The sequence below is a fragment of the Capsicum annuum genome, chromosome 2 (genome assembly GCF_002878395.1).
Source record: "Capsicum annuum cultivar UCD-10X-F1 chromosome 2, UCD10Xv1.1, whole genome shotgun sequence".
NCBI lineage: Eukaryota > Viridiplantae > Streptophyta > Magnoliopsida > Solanales > Solanaceae > Capsicum > Capsicum annuum.
This window is the reverse complement of record NC_061112.1, coordinates 44,247,575-44,266,227: the sequence shown is the minus strand read 5'-3', so window position 1 is coordinate 44,266,227 and position 18,653 is coordinate 44,247,575. Positions and strand designations below refer to the sequence as shown.

At 35.8% G+C, this 18,653-nt stretch overlaps 1 protein-coding gene and 1 non-coding gene across 2 annotated transcripts; one reads left to right on the top strand and one right to left on the bottom strand.

Moving 5' to 3' along the window:
* Positions 1–815: 815 nt before the first annotated feature.
* LOC107857552 (protein REVEILLE 1) lies at positions 816–4,361 on the top strand. The gene is made up of 6 exons (XM_016702347.2): positions 816–1,331; positions 2,227–2,340; positions 2,436–2,547; positions 2,629–2,690; positions 2,783–3,193; positions 3,317–4,361. Exons 1-6 carry the CDS (start codon positions 1,320–1,322, stop codon positions 4,040–4,042), a joined length of 1,437 nt encoding a protein of 478 aa, XP_016557833.1. The 5' UTR covers positions 816–1,319; the 3' UTR covers positions 4,043–4,361.
* Positions 4,362–18,072: 13,711 nt separating this feature from the next.
* On the bottom strand, positions 18,073–18,179 carry LOC124896380. The gene has a single exon (XR_007052743.1). It is a non-coding gene; the product is annotated as a small nucleolar RNA R71 (small nucleolar RNA).
* Positions 18,180–18,653: the final 474 nt, after the last annotated feature.

Genomic DNA, 18,653 nt, shown 5'->3' with positions numbered 1-18,653 from the left:
TTACTATATCACTCATAATTAATTATTATGGTATCTAAGCATTTGAAAATTACATAAAAAAATATTATAAATTACAATAGTTAACAACTTAAAATATCTAAAAAAAAATTTATTATATTTTTTTAAAAAATATATAAAAAATATTATAAATCATAATGATTAAAATAATTTTTTTTAAAATATTTATTTGGCCGTGCCTTGCACGAGCTATTCGTAACTAGTATAATATAAAAAGATGACATGCCGCCTGTATAAAGTTTTTTTTAAGTGAAAATATATATATAAAAAACATAAGATGGTGTTTGTTTGGATATTATTAAAGAAAAAAGATAAGACTTTCTTAAAAACAAGAATTATTCAAACATATTTTTATTTCCATAAAAAATCTTAGTAGTTCGGATAATATCTTGTCAGATTGCATCATTTGAAAAGGGCAAATTTTGAAAAAGTGATGAAATAGTCAAAACTGTTTACCCACCATGGCAGAAAAAGCGAAAAGTGTCTTTCCACAAAAATGATGACACGTGGTAGACAAAAGAAGAAAGTACAAGGTTCCAGTTCTACTCGCGAGTATGAAAACATGGAATTTTAGCACTTTCGTCAAAATCTTGGCTTAAATAAAACACGATATTTAAAAAAAATAGAAAAAGGGAAAAAAGAAGTCAAATTTCCACGTGTCATTGAATGTGAGCCACAAGACTTGAATCGATTTCTCGGTCGTTCTACCGGAAATTCGAAAAATACCCCCAAAAGAAAACGAAACTTTCACTTTACCCCATGACGTGGCAGCACTTCCCTTCTCCCCTTTTCAACCCCCAAAAAACTGAAAAAATTATTTTTCATTTGCCCATTTTTCTCTGCCTTCTTCTGCTTCTCCTTTTTCTTCAACTTCCCAAATATTTGTTTTGTTTTCTTCACACTTGTTTAGTTTATCCTTCATCTTCTTTTAGGACAACTGTCTTCTTTCTCGTTACTCTGTGTTTCGCTCTTAAGAATTAGACAAATCGTTGCATATTTATTTATTTCGAACTTGTTGTTTCTTTGTTTCTCTATGATCAGTGGCCTTTATTCAAGAATTTTGATGTTTTGTTGGTGAGAAGGATGAAGATTCAGATCTATAAAGGGGAAAATTTTGAAGTGAACAGGGTCTGAAGAGCTACAGTTCTGTGTTGGGATTTTAGATCGTGTGGTTTCTTGGAATTTTTTGGATCTTGGAGCTTAATATTGACTGAATTTGAAAGTGACCGTTGATATTTCTGGGTTTGGGCACTGAAGAGAATTTATTAGCTAAACAAGGAATACTGTTTGTTTCAGCAAAAATGAATATACCAGTATGCATCTTATCTATTTTTCTTACGTATTTAATCTTTAGATGATACTCCTTCCATTTCAATTTGTTTGTTCTATTTTAGATTTGACAGTAATTAAAGAAATTAAAGAAATTTTTAATGTTTTAGTCTTAAATTTAAAATAAATTGAATGTACTAAAATGTCTTTGGTCTTAAATGTCATGTAAAAATAAAAAGTTGAGATTTAAGAGTTACGAAAAATGAAAAAAGGACGTATTTTTTAAAAAGGAAATAAGGAATGCTACTTTTTGTGATTTTTTTCGAGGTGCCTTGCTCTCAATTGTTAAAAAAGATGTTTTTTGCTTGTTCCAACTTCCAACAGATTATACTTATGTTTGTCCATAATGGCTCCATTATGTGTGCACAGGGATATTAGTCAACCATGTTCCAGCCATGGTAGGTTAAATTAATTTTATGATTGAACGCAAGTCTTATTAGGGGGATGTTGAAGTAGACAGAAAAAATTGCAACTCTTTAGAATTTTTACTTTTTATAAATCAAAAGCTTATTAGTCTAGATTTGCGAGGATTTGTGGTTTTGGTTTTGGGTTGAAAGGAACTAAATTTGGGAATGAATTATGCAGGTTAATTTATTATTCTCCTTTTACCTCAGATGCATCAGTCAATTAAAAATTGTTTTTTGGTATAGTCCTGAATTGTTTCAATCAACTGTAAGATATTTTCAGCGTAGACAAATTCAATAGTCATTATGATAACCTAAGTTTTTTTTTTTTGGGGGTTGGGGGGTTGGGGGTAACCATAATTCTACATTAGTAGGGATGCTCTGCTTCAAATGGAAAATCTGTCATAAGAACTTCAAATCTCCCTAGAATAAATGAGGTTGTAACTAATGTCTCCTTACTCTCCTGAAATTTTAGGATCAAAGTGAGTCGGACACTACACCTCCCAGCAGAAGTAGGATCTCACTTGCTGTGGGAGCTCGCATTCAGCTTGAAGAGCAAGTTACTCCAGCAGAAGAATATGCTCCTAAGGTTCGGTGCGCTGCCCAAATGCCATAATTAACAATATAGTTTATGTTAACTTGTTAAGCTCATATCTGACTGGATGTTCTATTTCATACAAACAGATAAGAAAGCCATACACCATTTCAAAGCAAAGAGAGAGGTGGTCAGAGGAAGAACATAAGAAGTTCCTTGAAGCTTTAAGGCTGCATGGTAGGGCATGGCGACGTATAGAAGGTAAACAGCTAATAAAATCAATGGATTGTTCGAGTTATCTTCTGCTGCTCACTCTATACTAAAGAGACGTTTATTTCTCAGAGCACGTGGGCACCAAAACTGCAGTTCAGATCAGAAGCCATGCTCAGAAGTTTTTCTCAAAGGTTTGTGACTTGCTTTAAAAGCATCCTCTCATTATTAATGGTCAAATCTGTTTCTTATTGGCTATTGACGTCAACTGTTTTCTTGTGATCAGGTTGTTCGTGAATTGAATAATGGTGATGCAAGCTCTGTGAAATCCATTGAGATCCCTCCTCCTCGGCCTAAAAGAAAACCAATGCACCCTTATCCACGTAAAATGGCAACTCCAGTTAAAAGTGGAACCCTAGCTCCAGAGAAATTGAAGAGCTCTACTTCACCTGATCTCTGTCTCTCTGAACCAGAGGATCAGTCTCCTACCACTGTGTTGTCTGCCCTAGGTTCTTTTGCATTTGGCACTGTACATTCCAGTAAGCCAAGTGAGCACTCATCACCTGTTTCATCAGATGTTGCTGAAAATTCTGGTGATGTTGTACTTTCTGAACCATCCGATATCATTCTTGAGGAGAGAAGATCTTCACCCGCCCGAGGTTATGCTAGTTCAAATCAAGACAACCAGTCTTGCATGGTACATACTACCTGTACTATCTTGTGGAACTGCTGCTTTTTGGTTCCCATGCTGATGCTACTATGTATGATTTCTCATTTGACACCACTCATTGTGATTTTCCTGTTTGATTTGTACATCCAGAAACTAGATTTGTTTCCGGAAGACAATGATTTTGTGAAAGAAGGCTTAGATGAGGCATCATCCACGCAGTGTCTGAAGTTGTTTGGTAAAACTGTATTAGTCACTGATTCTTATAAGCCATCTTCAACTTGTGGCGAAATATTGCTGACAGATGAGAATGATGAACCAGCGTCACCGACATTGCCTCAAAGCTCCGTCCCTACGAAATATTTGCGCTGGGGTTCAGAATGTCCCCGAAGTACCTTAACTATTGGACTCCCTGCACAATCATATTACATCCCCGCACCAAATGGAAGTTCAGGACCTAATCAAAGTACCACTTCCCCTCTTTTGCCGTGGGGCTCATCATATGTATCTGATAAATTTCCTTGTGCTCAGGTGCATAGCCCAATTCCAATCAAGGGATGTCCACTCTTTAATGAAACAGGTTTGGATGATAAGGAAACTCAAAAGGAAGGGTCTTCCACCGCCTCCAACGCAGAATCAGCAGATGTGGAGTCGAGTGGAGACACGAATTTGGAAATTGAAGCTCAAAGTGGTAACGGCAATCTGGTTGTAGTGTCCGTCAGAGTCAGTGTACCCCCTCTGTTTGAGCGAAGAGCAAATTTCACAAAGCGTGTGGAGGGTTTTGTTCCATATAAGAGATGTTTGGCTGAAGGAGGCATCAGTTCCTCAACAATAACCGGAGAAGAAAGAGAGGAGCAACGAACCCGATTATGTTTGTAGTTACTTTCTCGTGCTTTGCTTTGTTTGTTTGTAAAGGTTAGCACATCCCTTTTTGGTTCTAATTATAATGTCAGTTTGCTGGGGAACTGAAAGAAGAGAAACAAGACCATGGCTGTAAAGGCGGCTCATCCCTCTAGCTTTTGCCGAATGGCAGAAGCAGCCTTCCTAATTCGGCAGAAGCAGCCTTCCTAATTTTTCGAAATCAATTGTTTAAATGTATATTGATAAATTAAGTGTGAATTCATCTCATCACTTGCAGTTTTGGCAGATGAGCTAACGCTCAAATAACTCTACTATTAGATTTTGCGTTGCTCGCTTATCATGTTTTCTCACTAAGGTTCAGTTTAAGCATTGGTTCGACTCTTAAGAGTGGCTTCTATATCTTTAAAATTGATTATCTTGAATGCTTAAGAGGAAGTTTCCAGAATCGAGTTTCAAAAAGTAAGCCCCAATTTAAGATTTTGGGTAAGCTACCATTTTCGATTTTGAAAGCCCTTCTCTTCGGAGTAATTTCCTTGAAAAATTAATTCACTAAGCCCCAATTTAAGATTTTGGGTAAGCTACCATTTTCGATTTTGAAAGCCCTTCTCTTCGGAGTAATTTCCTTGAAAAATTAATTCTCTTTCGTGAAATGATTTTGTTTGAATTATAAATTTTCCAACAATAAAAAAGATTAAAATTGCAACATATTGTTTAGTAAGAAATTCGATCACACTTCAGTTGGAACTTAGACGTAAATACTTTAAAATATTTGTAATGTGGGTATTTGATGATAATAGTTATTGTGGTACTATGCTTTGTCTGATAATTTGATCAACTTATTGAGGGATACATGAAGAATCTTTGTTTTGATAATTTGATTTAACTTATTGAGGGATAGATGAAGAATCAGTTACCCACACCAGGTCGATGAAGAATCAGTTATCAGTTATTCACACTAGGCTGATTTCAAAAGGAACAAGGGAATTAAGATTTCAGAAAAACAAGCTGATTTCAGAAAGAACAAATGAATTAAGATTTCAGGCAAATAAGTTATAACTATTCTTCAAATGGGTCTTATTTCTTAAGAATTAAGATGAGAGATCAGGTTCGCCCGCTGTTGAACTTCTGGTAGTCAACAATACAACTAACAACTGTGCATTTTTTGTAGGAAAGTTGGTGCACAGCAGCAGAGGAACAACAACTCTCGAATCTGGACCAGTGAAAAACATTTTAGATCTTCCCTCACATTTGCTTTATATATATAGATCATTATGTGGGAGGAAAATCTAGCCTTTGCAATCACAAAAATATTCATCTCTCAAAGCAAAAACTATCATTCAAATAACATTGCTCATTAACAAAAGAAACCTGATTGAGTTGCTGCATTAGTCTTTGTTGTTTTATTGAGTTTTGTGTTTTTTGTTCTTACACTTTAAATCTACTCCTAAATTATAAAGAATAGGAGATATTTTGCTTGTCTAAGTTTTTAGGTTGAGATGCATTAACTAGAGTTAGTTAGTCGAATCATTTATTGTGTAGTCTTAATTAGTCGAACCATCTATTGTTTAGTCAAGTTTGTTTTCACCATTACTTAGTGTTTCTCTCGAATACAGTTACCTAAGAACATCAACTAAAGTTAGTTGATTAATTGTGTGTAGTAGAGTTGCTGCACAAAACTGGATAGAGTTACGTAGAACTGTTGACTAGAGTTAGTTGATCTTGGGTGTATTTATACACCTATTGTTTACCCATATTTGAATTAAGTTTTGAGAGAAAAGTATCGTAGTTACGTATGTTTTATCCTACTCTTGATGTAACTGAGCTAACCTACATGATTAGTACTATTTCAGGAGTGAATGAGGCATATGGAGACAGAAAGATCACGGAGTTTAAAAGATACAAAACAGGAGCAAAATAGCGCAAACGGAGACTACAAAATAGTGCCCCGCGCTATGACCTTTAGGACGCGCGCTGCTCTATGCGACATGACCCTCTCTCTAAAGTAGCACAATCTTTTTTAAATCAAGCCAAGGGCTTGGAGGTAATTTCACCATGCATTTATAAATACCCGAGCCCATTTTTTAGAGAACTTATGCAGTATTTGTAGCACTGAAGAGAGACTAAGGATTATTCCATTAGGGTTTATCTTTTGTAAAAACTAACATTCTTTAATTTTGGTATGAACAAGATTACATTTGTTATTTTATTTCAAAGTATGAGTAGATAATTACCCTTGTTCTGGGGTTACGGTCGAAACATAATTGCTTGGTATTGTTTAAATCAATGAAGTTTATTTCAAAATTACTATTTTATTGTCTGACCAGCACTAGAATATACGTGTAATTCTTGTATGAACTGACTATGGAAATACTAGAATACGACGAGGAACACAAGGGATAAGATCATCTCTTACGAAAGTAGGGTCATTCACAACTAAGATATAATATACCTAGTCTGACTTATTTGACTACATACGAGATGAAAATGTTAAAGCATTTAGATTGGCAACTCACATCAACGCTCAACAATATTGTGAGACTAATATAAATAGAGAATTTAGAGGATGACTATTTTTGGATCCTACATTTAACCCCATAACCCGCACATAGAGAAATAAAGTTCATTAAGACAAACAAATGCTAAACATGATTGTGTGATGTGTCATAACCCTACTATCTCTCTTTTTATTGATTACAACTTTGCGGAAATTGTATGCAACCTTTTTGTTCACGTACTGTTAGGAAATAATAATTTTTACAAACTCTTTGATATATCCCAACACTTGATTGAAATATTATTAATTACTTGATTAACTAAATTACAAAACTAGTAGCCCCTATGGGTTCGACATTTGACTCATTTAGAGCTACTCTATTACTTGTCCAACCACGTACACTTGCGTGTGCGGTAGGCCACAATAAGTTTTTGGTGCAAATGCTGAAGACTTTAAGAAATTAGTAATTTTCTAAATTTTATTTTTGGTGATATCATACAAGTGTTGACAACTTGATCTTAGCGACTGATTTTTGTCACCTTATTTTAACTCCAAAAAGATTCATTCTAAGGGTCGAAAGAGTTTTTATTATTAAAGTGAAAAAAGATAAAAATCTGTTTCGAAAAGGACCTTTTATATTCAAAACTCAGAGTCGCCACTTGACATAATCCGGTGTGCCAAGTCACCCTTTGGAAATCCCTTTCAAAATGGTTTTGACTCTAAAACTGATCTGCGAATAGAGATTCCGATTAAGAAATTCTGGTGACCGAGGGGAAGGTGTTAGGCATCCCTCGATCTCGTGGTTCGACCACGATCGCTTGATGAAGCATATCGACTAATTTGACATTATAAATGTATAAACCACACAAAAACACAAAAAGCAATCAATCAAACACCCGAAACAAAATAAATTCAAAATATAGTGCTCAGTCCGATTGTACAGTCCAAAAATAAAAAAATGTGAAAAATAAATCCTATTCTAGCCTACACTAATCCTAAACTATGCTCTTGTGCTTTACCCGATGCCTCGGGCCTTCATCACAAACCTCCTTTGCGTACATGATACGTCGGGCCATTCCCCGGTAAATAAGTACAAAAGACCTCGAGGCATTCCCCGACGAAATGAATATATATTTTCAATGCGAGAAAACCAAACCATTCAATAAAATTTCAAACATTCACCAAAACCACAAATTCTAAACTTGGCCTACCCAACCTACGTTTGGCTACCCCACTCGACCTATCATGATACTATTATGTTCAATGACATCAATATTTATTCCGAATTAAACAAAACAACAATAAAACAAAATTAATCCAAATTCGCCCGTTTTATCAGTTTTTCAATTCCGTCTTCCCAAATTTTATTGTCAAACTAATTAACCTATTCTTCGACTATCAAATCCAACATCAACCACATACACACAACAAAGATTCAAGCATGCTAAACAAATAAATTATTCACACCCGTAACAAACAACTAAAATTCCAAAATAGAATAGGGAATGAGATAAGAAATGGACCTCAATACCTCTTTCAATCAATTGTTATTCGATTAAATGAGATGAAATCCGTACTGAAAACCTCAAATCGAACCTCAACACGAATTCCAAATGAAATTTTGACCTCGAATCGAACTGCGATAAAGAACAATCAATCTCCAGTATATCCTTTATGTTTCCCCCCCAAAACATACTCAGAACTCGCAAAACAATAGCGATTCATACCCAATTTCAAATGCAGCGTCACTGTTGCTTTCGTTTTTAGTCGGATTTCGATGGGGGATGAGTCGAATTAGGGATTTCTCATTCACTGTCTCTAATTTCTCTTCACGGTCCTGGCCATACTCACCTATTTCTCAATCTCTCTCCCTTTTTTTGTCCATCTCTCTCGTATCTCTTTTTCTCTCTCTCTCTCTTTCATTTTCTCTCTCTGTGTCTCGATGTGTGTGGTGTATGTAGAGTTAGTTATCATGTGTGTGATGTGAAGATGGAAATTCAAGAGGTGTGTTTCCGTTCTTGATTTTTGAGGTCAGTGAGTGTGTGTGTACCCGTATACCCTATGTGTCATAAAATGGTCTTTGCTGTGAGGGTATATTCATGATGATGATGGAGAATTGTTTCCCTTTTTGTATGATTCCAGTAGGACACGTGAGTGAGGTGAGGAGGTAGGGATTGGGTAGGTGAGGGTAGGGGTATGGGGTGGTGAGGTCTGAGGTGTCCACTTTTAATTGGAGAGGTTGTTAGGATAGGATTAAAACAAGGTAAAATTTGTTAAGGGTTGATGTTTTTGTCATTTTATGGAGGGTATAATCATATGGATGGGGGTTTGGGGTAATGTGAGCTAAAAATGAATAAAATTGGACTTAGGAGGGACAAAATTAGGTGTCTACAACATGCCCCCTTTGAATGTAAACATGAATTGTTTTCAGACAAAGAAGTAGACAACGAGATAGAATTTTGTCTCGACCATTATTAAAAGAATGAAACAGAAGGAAGGAGGGACACCAAGTCTTGACTTAGGACATCCTACCTTCCCAAGTTATGAGGGAATCAAGTTACAGGTATCTTAAAGGATTGGAAGGAGATGGACTATATCGAGTTGGAGAGTCGAGTGAGGTCCCATCGAGGTTCTGGTGGCGGCTCTGTCATTACATTAAAAATTGAAAAATTGTAAGAGTTAAAAAGATAAATAAAATTACAAAAGTCCTATCTATGCAGCTTGTTTTGAACTCTTGACTTGAGTTTCATCACCCTATTCTTCAGGCGGGCTCCTGACTTGTAATTTTTCAATTTGTTGCTTGGCTTTCAATTATTTTACCTTGTTGCTTGACTTTCCATTTATTCACCTTGTGCTTCGGGCGGGCTCCAATGTTGCTTGAATTGTCCAAACAAGGAAGTACGTCTCTTTACAAATACTGCTTGAATTGCCCAAACAAGAAAATGAATCTCCTTTCAAACACCACTTGAATTACCAAACAAGGAATTGCGTCTCCTTAAAAATACCGCTTGAATTACCAAATAATAAAGTGTGTTTCATTACAAATGTTGCTTGAATTGCCCAAACAAAGAAGTACATCTCCTTGCAAATACCACTTGAATTACCCAAATATGGAAGTGCGTGTCTCTACAAATGCTACTTGAATTATCCAAACAAGGAAGTGTGTCTCCTAGAGATCTTGAATTTTAAGTTTTACCATGGTTTTGATTACCAAACTTGTGCAACAACATTACCTCTTGCATTTGTAGAAGTGAGAAATTACGTTCTTTGATGTTTAGGCTCCTAAATCCTTGATCTGAATGTAACATGTGTTCCTATTTCATACAAACAAAACTTGTGAGTTTAAAAACATGGTGGCTGGTTTGTGGCTTTAGCTTTTACGGTAATTACTCTTGCCCTCATCACATTTAACCTTACTTTCGACCATTAGCATATGTCACTGACTTGCTGCATCATTGACCCAAACTCAGATTATTAAGAGTAACTCTAAAACAAACACAATATCTCTGCTTTGCCATGCTTCTCAGATAAACTGTTTGAACCTTGGTATTTTCATGAGTTGCCAGACTTGTCAATTGACAAAAATTTCTGCATGTCTTATTTCGGCTCACAATCATGTCTCTTTCATGTGTTGGCCTTTTGTCTTGCTTTGCGCAATTAAAGAAGCTTCTAGTCAGTTTTGAAATCTTTTCTCACTTGTTTTGATATGGACTTGACTCAAAGACAAGAGGAAAATGATGATGAATTTTATTTGGACAACTGACTCAAGAAAACAAAATAAAAACAAAAGAAGAAAGAAAAGACAATGAATGTCCCCGTTTGAAACAAATAAATAAAAAAATTTATCTAGAAATGACAGTCAACTTTAATGATTATGCCATGCATTTTGGATTAAGCTGCCTGATCTTTCCATCCAAACTTTCTACCAATTGTTATTAAGTTAATGGCTATGAAACTGAGTTGTTTCTTTAGGTCAATTGACACCTTGAAGGGTTTTTACCAACAAACCTCTCTCATTTTTTTTTTCTCAGTTCACCATTGACTTATGGTGTCTGTGAGGGTTTTTTCACCAATGAGACTCTTATTTTTATTTTTCTCAACTCACTGTCGTCTTACAGTGCCCTTGAGGGTTTTCACCGATAAAATTCTCTCATTTTTATCTCTATCGACTTACCATCGCCTTATGGTGCCCGTGAGGGTTTTCACCAATAAGACTCTTATATTTATTTCTTTTCTCTTTCCTTATGCTGAGGAAGACAAGTAGTTCCCAAAATGCGTCATCATATCCTTTGGATGCTTATCCTTAACATTCTCAAAGATTTATTCGAAGGTCTTTCTTTGGTTGTACCTTGGCTTTTGGATAGGGTTAGAAAGAAAGGATGACATGAGGCTCAAATGACACTTGAAGTGGGGTAGGACTTACAACTTTTGGAATCTACTCAAACAATGAGGATTAACTCATGCCCCAGTTTCTTTGACTGAGCAATTCTAAATTATTTATTTGATTGGACCGAGCCCAAAGTAGGGCAACCTACGTATCTCACCCTCGAAAGAGGAGAATCAGGTTACGCGTAGTTCTGGCAGCTTGTTTTGCTTGATTCTAATTTCTTTTTTTCTTTTGACTTTTTTTTCTTTGTAATTTTCCTAACTTTATTTTTCTTGACACTCTTTTTTTCTTTTTGGACATATTTTTTCTCTTTTTTTGTAACTTTCTGACTCTATTCTTTTGCTCGACACTTTTCTTTTGAGTTTTGCTGACTCTATCTTGATTCCAAAAGAGAGGTATGAAAGAAAATAGGACTAAATCTCAAATGGGGTAAACAAAGGATGACACAATGTTTGGATAACAGAATAAAATGCCTTCGTCATATCAATCCTTGAAAATACTAGTAGATAACATGCAAGTGAAAGTGAAAGATAAAGATCATTGTGACATCTCTTACAACATTAACTTTGACTGAGTCTGTGTGTCACTACTTCTTCTGCAAACTCCACCTTTATTGTACATTCCTCATATCGAATGAATCATACTTTCGTGGAGCTAATTTTTTTGTTCCTTTTGTTGTAGGATCACACACACTATTTGACCTAATTGAGACATGCCTTTCAATTAATGACCAAGTTATTCTTGCGATTCTCAAATAATTGCCTTAATTTTTCAAATAAGGCTTCAACTTGTCACCAAATGTCTCGACACTCTACCTATGTCCTCAGATACTCTTTTTTTCTAACATTAATCCTTTGACTCAATGCTCATTCTTAAACTGGATTTTAAGATCTGGATGAGAATTCTGCTAGCACGTCATAACACTAGAATCAACCTAAAATGTATTATGTAAAGAAAACAAACAAACAACATAAATTTAAAACACAAAGGAAAAAAGGGACACTCCATTTAATTAAAATGAAAGATAGAAGGATTTGAACATAATGACAAAAGGACAAAACAAGATAGATCCCAAACTACAACCCTGAAATAATTTGGATAACAGAAAATAAAACAAAACAGGCTACCAAACCTCTTCCTAGTAGGGAAAAAGGGTGACTTCTCAATTGCTCAGCCTGACATCTTAGCCACTGGTTTGCATATTAGCTTGACTAGAACTTTCCTCATTGTCAATGTTCTGCACCATAATTGATTTAACTTGAATTATATTTTCAATTTCTCTTTTCAAAGCATGACAATCTTCAATATTGTGACCCTGAACATCAGAATGATATGCACATCATACATTAGGATCAAAACTTCTTGAATGTGGGTCAGGAGTATACCCAAGGAGAGGAGTAATCATTCCCCACTGTACCAATCTCTGGAATAAACTGGCATATGACTCTCTAATTGGTGTAAAGCTATTCCTCGACTTCTGCCTAGTTTTATTATTTGGCTTGGACCAAAAATCTAACCTAGAAGAGCTTTGGTATGTTTGTGGAGTTTGAGGATGACTCTGAGGAGTTGGTGCACGCCATTGTAGGTAAGAAGGGGATTGAACATATGGTTGTGCATTGTATACTAGATATGGCAGCGGAGGAATGGAGTATAATGGATTTTAGGAGTGATTCTGTGGAGCTTGGGCATAAGCTTGGGTTTGAGCCTGTGGGTAACGACGGTGTGGTCCTCTTGACCATGCGTGTTGTCCAACTACAATGGAAGATGCATCTTCCTCATACTTCTTCCCTCCAAAACTTTCCAAACCTTTTTGAATTGCTTGAGTAGTCACTTTCAATGTCGCAAAACTCACAATGCGGACGATCTTAATTCCATCCTCTATCATCTCCCCCATTTTGAGTACCTCAATAAATGACTTACCTAATGCAGGTAACAAGTGTTGATAATATTTTTTATCTTGCGCTTGAATAAATACCTCCACTATCTTACTTTCTTTCATTGACGATTTCACCCCAGTAGTTTGTTCACGCCATCTAATCGCATACTCTCTCAGTACTCTTTTTCTTCATGTTAGTTAGGGATTTCCCATCAGGAATCAACTCCACATTGTATTGGAATTGTTGCACAAATTCATTAGCTAGGTCATCCCAACTAATCCACTTGTCGATGTCTTGGTTAACAAACCATTCTGAAGCTAGGCCTGAAAGACTCTCACCGAAATATGCCATGAGTAATTCTTCCTTCCCCCAGCACCCCTTAGTTGGTTGCAATAATATCTCAAATGTACTACAGGATCTCCATGTCCATCATACCTCTCAAACTTTGGCATTTTAAAACCAGAAAAAAGATAAATCCTTGGAAACATGCACAGATCTTTATATGATAAACTTTTGTACCCCCAAGTCCCTGGAGGTCTTTCAAAGCCAGTTCCAAACTTCTCAATTTTTTGGTCATTTCTTCTTGTTCTTCTGTTATAACAGGCTTCTCAGTGTTAAGAGGAAATTTTGGCGGGTGAGTATAGCCATAAGGATTAGTCGACTTAAATGTGGGCTCAATAGCATGATGTTAATCAGTAAAAATATTCAATACAATATCTCTCGCAGAGTGGGGAGGAACAACTTATGAATAAACCTTAAAAGTAGGAGCTTCGGGTGGGAGTGGTGCTGCAAAAACATGAACAGTGGGTGGAGCCGAGCATGCAGTAGCTTTGTGTTGAGGAGTGAGAAAATGAATATTGGAAGTGTTTGGATAGTGTTGCCCCGGAGCAGGTCCTAATGCATGTTGTGGTGTGTCAACAATAATAGGAAACTGTGTATTTGACACTGGAGGCAAGCTAGAAAGATATTCCAGATTATCAGTGGGAAATGGAGGAGGTGGCAACCCATTAGCCCAAGCTCGATGCATTTCTATCATTTGTTACCTTAATTTTTGAATCTCTTCATTAGCTCCTAAATTCTCATTGCCGAACTCCCTATCTGATCAGTGACAACAAACTCGATATCCTTGTTGTCCATAACTTTCTCTGTGACTTGATGCAATATGGAGGACCAGCCAAAATGCCACAAACCAACCACTTTAAACTAACTGAACAAGATATAGCAAATGCATTAGAATTCAACATTTTTTTTTTCAAAACCTTTTTTTTTCTTTTTGAAAAGGTCACCGAACCTAAGAGGGTGAATTTGTCAATTAAACTCTTTTTCCTTTATTTCTTCTTTTTCTTGAAACTTTAAGAGAAAAAAGAAAAAAAAAGAAAATAACAATTTATCAAAAGAATTGACAAAAATCCTTTTGCATTTTCAGGTTTAAACTCCCTTTACAAAATAGAACCTATGATTACCAAAGAAAAATCTTTTGGGGTTTTCGATTTTGAATTTCATAGGAAAATGAAACTTGAAACTATTAAAGAAAAATCTTTTTGTAGTTTTGTTTTAGAGATGTATATGAAAGACCTACTCTAAGTGAAGAGTGAAGAAAATCTTTTTGAATTTTTCAAATTCCTATACAAAATGAAATCTATAATTACTGAAGAAAATATGTTCGGATTTTTGATTTTGAATTTCATACAAAAATGAAACTTAAACTTATTAAAGAAAAATATTTTTTTTGTTGTTTTCTTTTAAAGATGTACATGAAACACCTACTCTAAGTGAAGAGTGTAGAAAATCTTTTTTGAATTTTTGAAATAAGATCTCTAAACCCACAATAGGCTGCTTACGTATCTCACTTCCGAGAGAGGAGAATCAGGGGTGCGTAGTTCATCCAGATTGAAAAATTAAGGATTATAGAACAAACAAAACCTTGACTTGAGAGACACGAGTACTCGATGAAAATAAAATCTTTTTGGATTTTTAATTTGACACTTCATACAAAAATGACACCAACAACCATGAAAGAAAAATCTTTTTGATATTTTCGATATGAAATAGACAAAACTTTTATCATCTTTTTGAATTTTCCTTTTATAAAAAGCTCCTATTAGAATTTTTTTTTTTGAAATTTTTGAATTATGAATGCATGATAAAGGAACAAAAGGAAAATCTTTTTGATGTTTTTGAGAAAATAAGTGTGAAAAGTAAACAAACTTTCTGAATTTTTGAATTGTGAAGAAAAAAATCAAAAGCCATAAAGAACTCTAAAAACTTACGAAACTCTTTTTTTTTCTGACTCACTATTCCTTTTCTATTTTTTCAACGCTTTCTTGTCTACACACTTTACTTCTAACACATGCTTTCCCTCAAACCGGTCCATCAAATAACCACATTACCCTCAAAGATGCAACATTTAACACGTAGGGATGCTTTAGAGGTGAGTCTCCTACAAAGGACCAAGTGGGTCCCGCTAGGTCTCAATATGATGCAGATAAACATGACCGAAAGGCTGACCTACGTTAAGGTTTGCTAACAAGGCTGTTCGGGGAAGCATATGGTCGATAGTGGCTGCTTTGCTTTCCACCCACTCCATACGTCTGATGGCTCCCTCTCCTAAAATAAGGGTGACTCAACTAGAGTTTGTGTTCACGACGTACACTCCAGGAATTGTTGTAGAAAAAATTAACTCGGGTAATGCACATGATGCCAGCTATAAAGCGGGAACACACAAGAGAAAAAATGTAAACACGTAGCACGTAAGCACTCAAGAATGATAAAATAAACACAAACAATAACCCAAACAATGTTTATACACTCATAATGTCAAACTAAGCTGATACAACTCAAAAAATAAGATCGAATTATGAAAAGCTCCCCAGCAGAGTTGCTAGAGCTGTTACACCCTTTTTATAACTCCAAAAAGATTCATTCTAAGGGTCGAAAGAGTTTTTATTATCAAAGTGACAAAAAATAAAAAACTATTTCAAAAAGGACCTTTTATATTCAAAACTCAGATTCGTCAATTGACATAATTCGGTGTGCCAAGTCACCCTTTGGGAATCCCCTTTAAAACGGTTTTGACTCTAAAACTCATCTGCGAATAGAGATTCTGGTTAAGGAATTTTGTTTATCGAGGGAAAGGTGTTAGGCACCCCTTGATCCCGTGGTTTGACCACGGTCGCTTGATGAAGCATATCGACTAATTTGATATTATAAATGTATAAACCACACAAAAACACATAAAATCAATCAAACACACGAAACAAAATAAATTCAATTTATAGTGCTCAGTCCAATTATATAGTCCAAAAATAAAAAAATGCAAAAAATAAATTCTATTCTAGCCTACACTAATCCTGAACTATGCTCCCGTGCTTTACCCGATGCCTCGGGCCTTCATCACGAACCTCTTTTGCGTACATGATACGTCGGGCCATTCCCTGGTAAATAAGTACAAAATACCTCGAGGCATTCCCTGGCGAAATGAATATATATTTTCAATGCGAGAAAACCAAACCATTCAACAAAATTTCAAACATTCATCAAAACCACAAATTTTAAACTTGGCCTACCCAACCTACGTTTACCTACCCCACTCGACGTATCATGATACTATTATGTTCAACGACATCAATATTTATTCCGAATTAAACAAAACAACAATAAATCAAAATTAATCCAAATTCGCCCTTTTTATCAGTTTTTCAATTTTGTTTTTCTCAATTTAATTGTCAAACTAATTAACCCATTCTTCGACTATCAAATCCAACATCAACCACATACACACAACAAAGATTCAAGCATGCTAAACAAACAATTTATTCACACCCGTAACAAACAACCAAAATTCCAAAATAGAATAAGGAATGAGATAAGAAATGGACCTCAATGCCTCTTTCAATCAATTGTTGTTCGATTAAATGAGATGAAATACACACCGAAAACCTCGAGTTGAACCTCAATATAAATTCTAAGTAAAATTTTAACCTCAAATCAAACCGCGATAAAGAATAATTCAAGCTCCAGTATATCCTTTACATTTCCCCCCAAAACCAACTCAGAACTCGTAAAATAATAGCGATTCATACCCAATTTCAAATGCAATATCACTGTTGCTTTCGTTTCAGTCGGATTCTAGTGGGGGATGAGTCAAATTGGGGAATTCTCTTTCACTATCTCTAATTTCTCTTCACGGTCCTGGCCATACTCACCTGTTTCTCAATCTTTCTCCCCCTTTTTGTTCATCTTTCTTGCGTCTCTTTTTCTCTATCTCCCTCTCTTTCATTTTCTCTCTCTGTGTTCTAATATGTGTGGTGTATGTAGAGTTATTTATCGTGTGTGTGATGTGAAGATGGGAATTTGAGAGGTGTATTTCTGTTCTTGATTTCTGAGGTCAGTGAGTGCGTGTGTACCCGTATATCCTGTGTGTCATAAAATAGTCTTTGCTATGAGGGTATATTTATGATGATCATAGAGAATTGTTCCCCTTCTGGTATGATTCCAGTGGGACACGTAAGTAGGGTGAGGGGGTAGGGGTAGGGTAGGTGAGGGTAGGGGTATGGGGTGGTGAGGTGTGAGGTGTCCACTTTTAATTGGAGAGGTTGTTAGGATAGGATTAAAATAAGGTAAAATTTGTTAAGGGTTGTTATTTTTGTTATTTTATGGAGGGTATAATCACATGGATGAGGGTGTGTGGTAATGTGAGCTAAAAATGAATAAAATTGGACTTGGGAGGGACAAAATTAGGTGTCTACAATTTTTACAGGTCTACTTGATACTTTGGAATGGTGAGAGAAAGAGAATTGGTTGAGCTATATTTGGAACCTTAAATAGTATTTCATCAATGACGGAGAACAGTTACACTCCAATATACAATTCAACATCTTCAAATGGTTGATCGATAGAAGTTGTTCCTACTGAAAGAACAACTACGAAACCTATTCACAAGGTGACAATTTCATTCGCTAACAATGTTACTAATAACATCCGCAAATCGGATGCTGGAGGTCAATTCAAGATAAAACAGAATATAGTGCAACTCTGTAATACTAGCGGGCAATTCCCAGGACTATCTTATGAGGACCTATAGTAGACTTTCCAGAACTTCCTTGAGACCAGATATACTTACATCCCTGCAAAAGTGTCGACCAATTATGTGAGACTGACTCTCTTTCCCTTTTCTCTTTTGGGAAAAGCAAAGAGGTGGCTAAAAGCTGAGCCACCAAATTCCATCACTACTTGGGATGACTTGGCATGGAAATTTCTTATTTGGTTCTTCCCATCTGGAAAGACAGCATGGTTGAGAAGTACAATTTTGAGTTTTAGGCAGAAAGATGGTGAGAATCTGTGCCAATCTTGGGAAAGGTTTTAGTCCATTCTCCATTATTGCCCTCATCATCATTAGACTAATGATGTTTTGGTGTATACTCTTGTTGAGGGACTCAAGACACATACAAAGATTCTCTTAGATTCAGCAATAGGGGGACAAATATTGTAGAATACATGAGTTATACACGCTACTGAATCGTATATCACATGGGAAACTTGAATGGAATACAGATGTGTCGAAGAACACTTCGAAGAAAGTTGCAGGGTAGCTAGAGGTTGACCAGTTGACAGCTATCGCAACACAGATTGCTTCTTTGCAGAACCAAATGAACACACAATTCAGTAACTTAAACTTGGGGAATACACCAACGATATTTAATGCAGTGCAACAAACTCAGACTTGATGTGAGGTATGTGGTAGTGGAGAATATTTAGTAGATGCCTGTGCAACCAATCTGAAATTTATAAATTATATGGGTAATGCACAATGAGGAAATCAGAACTTTGTAAATACTTATAATAATAACTGACGAAATCACTGTAACTTCT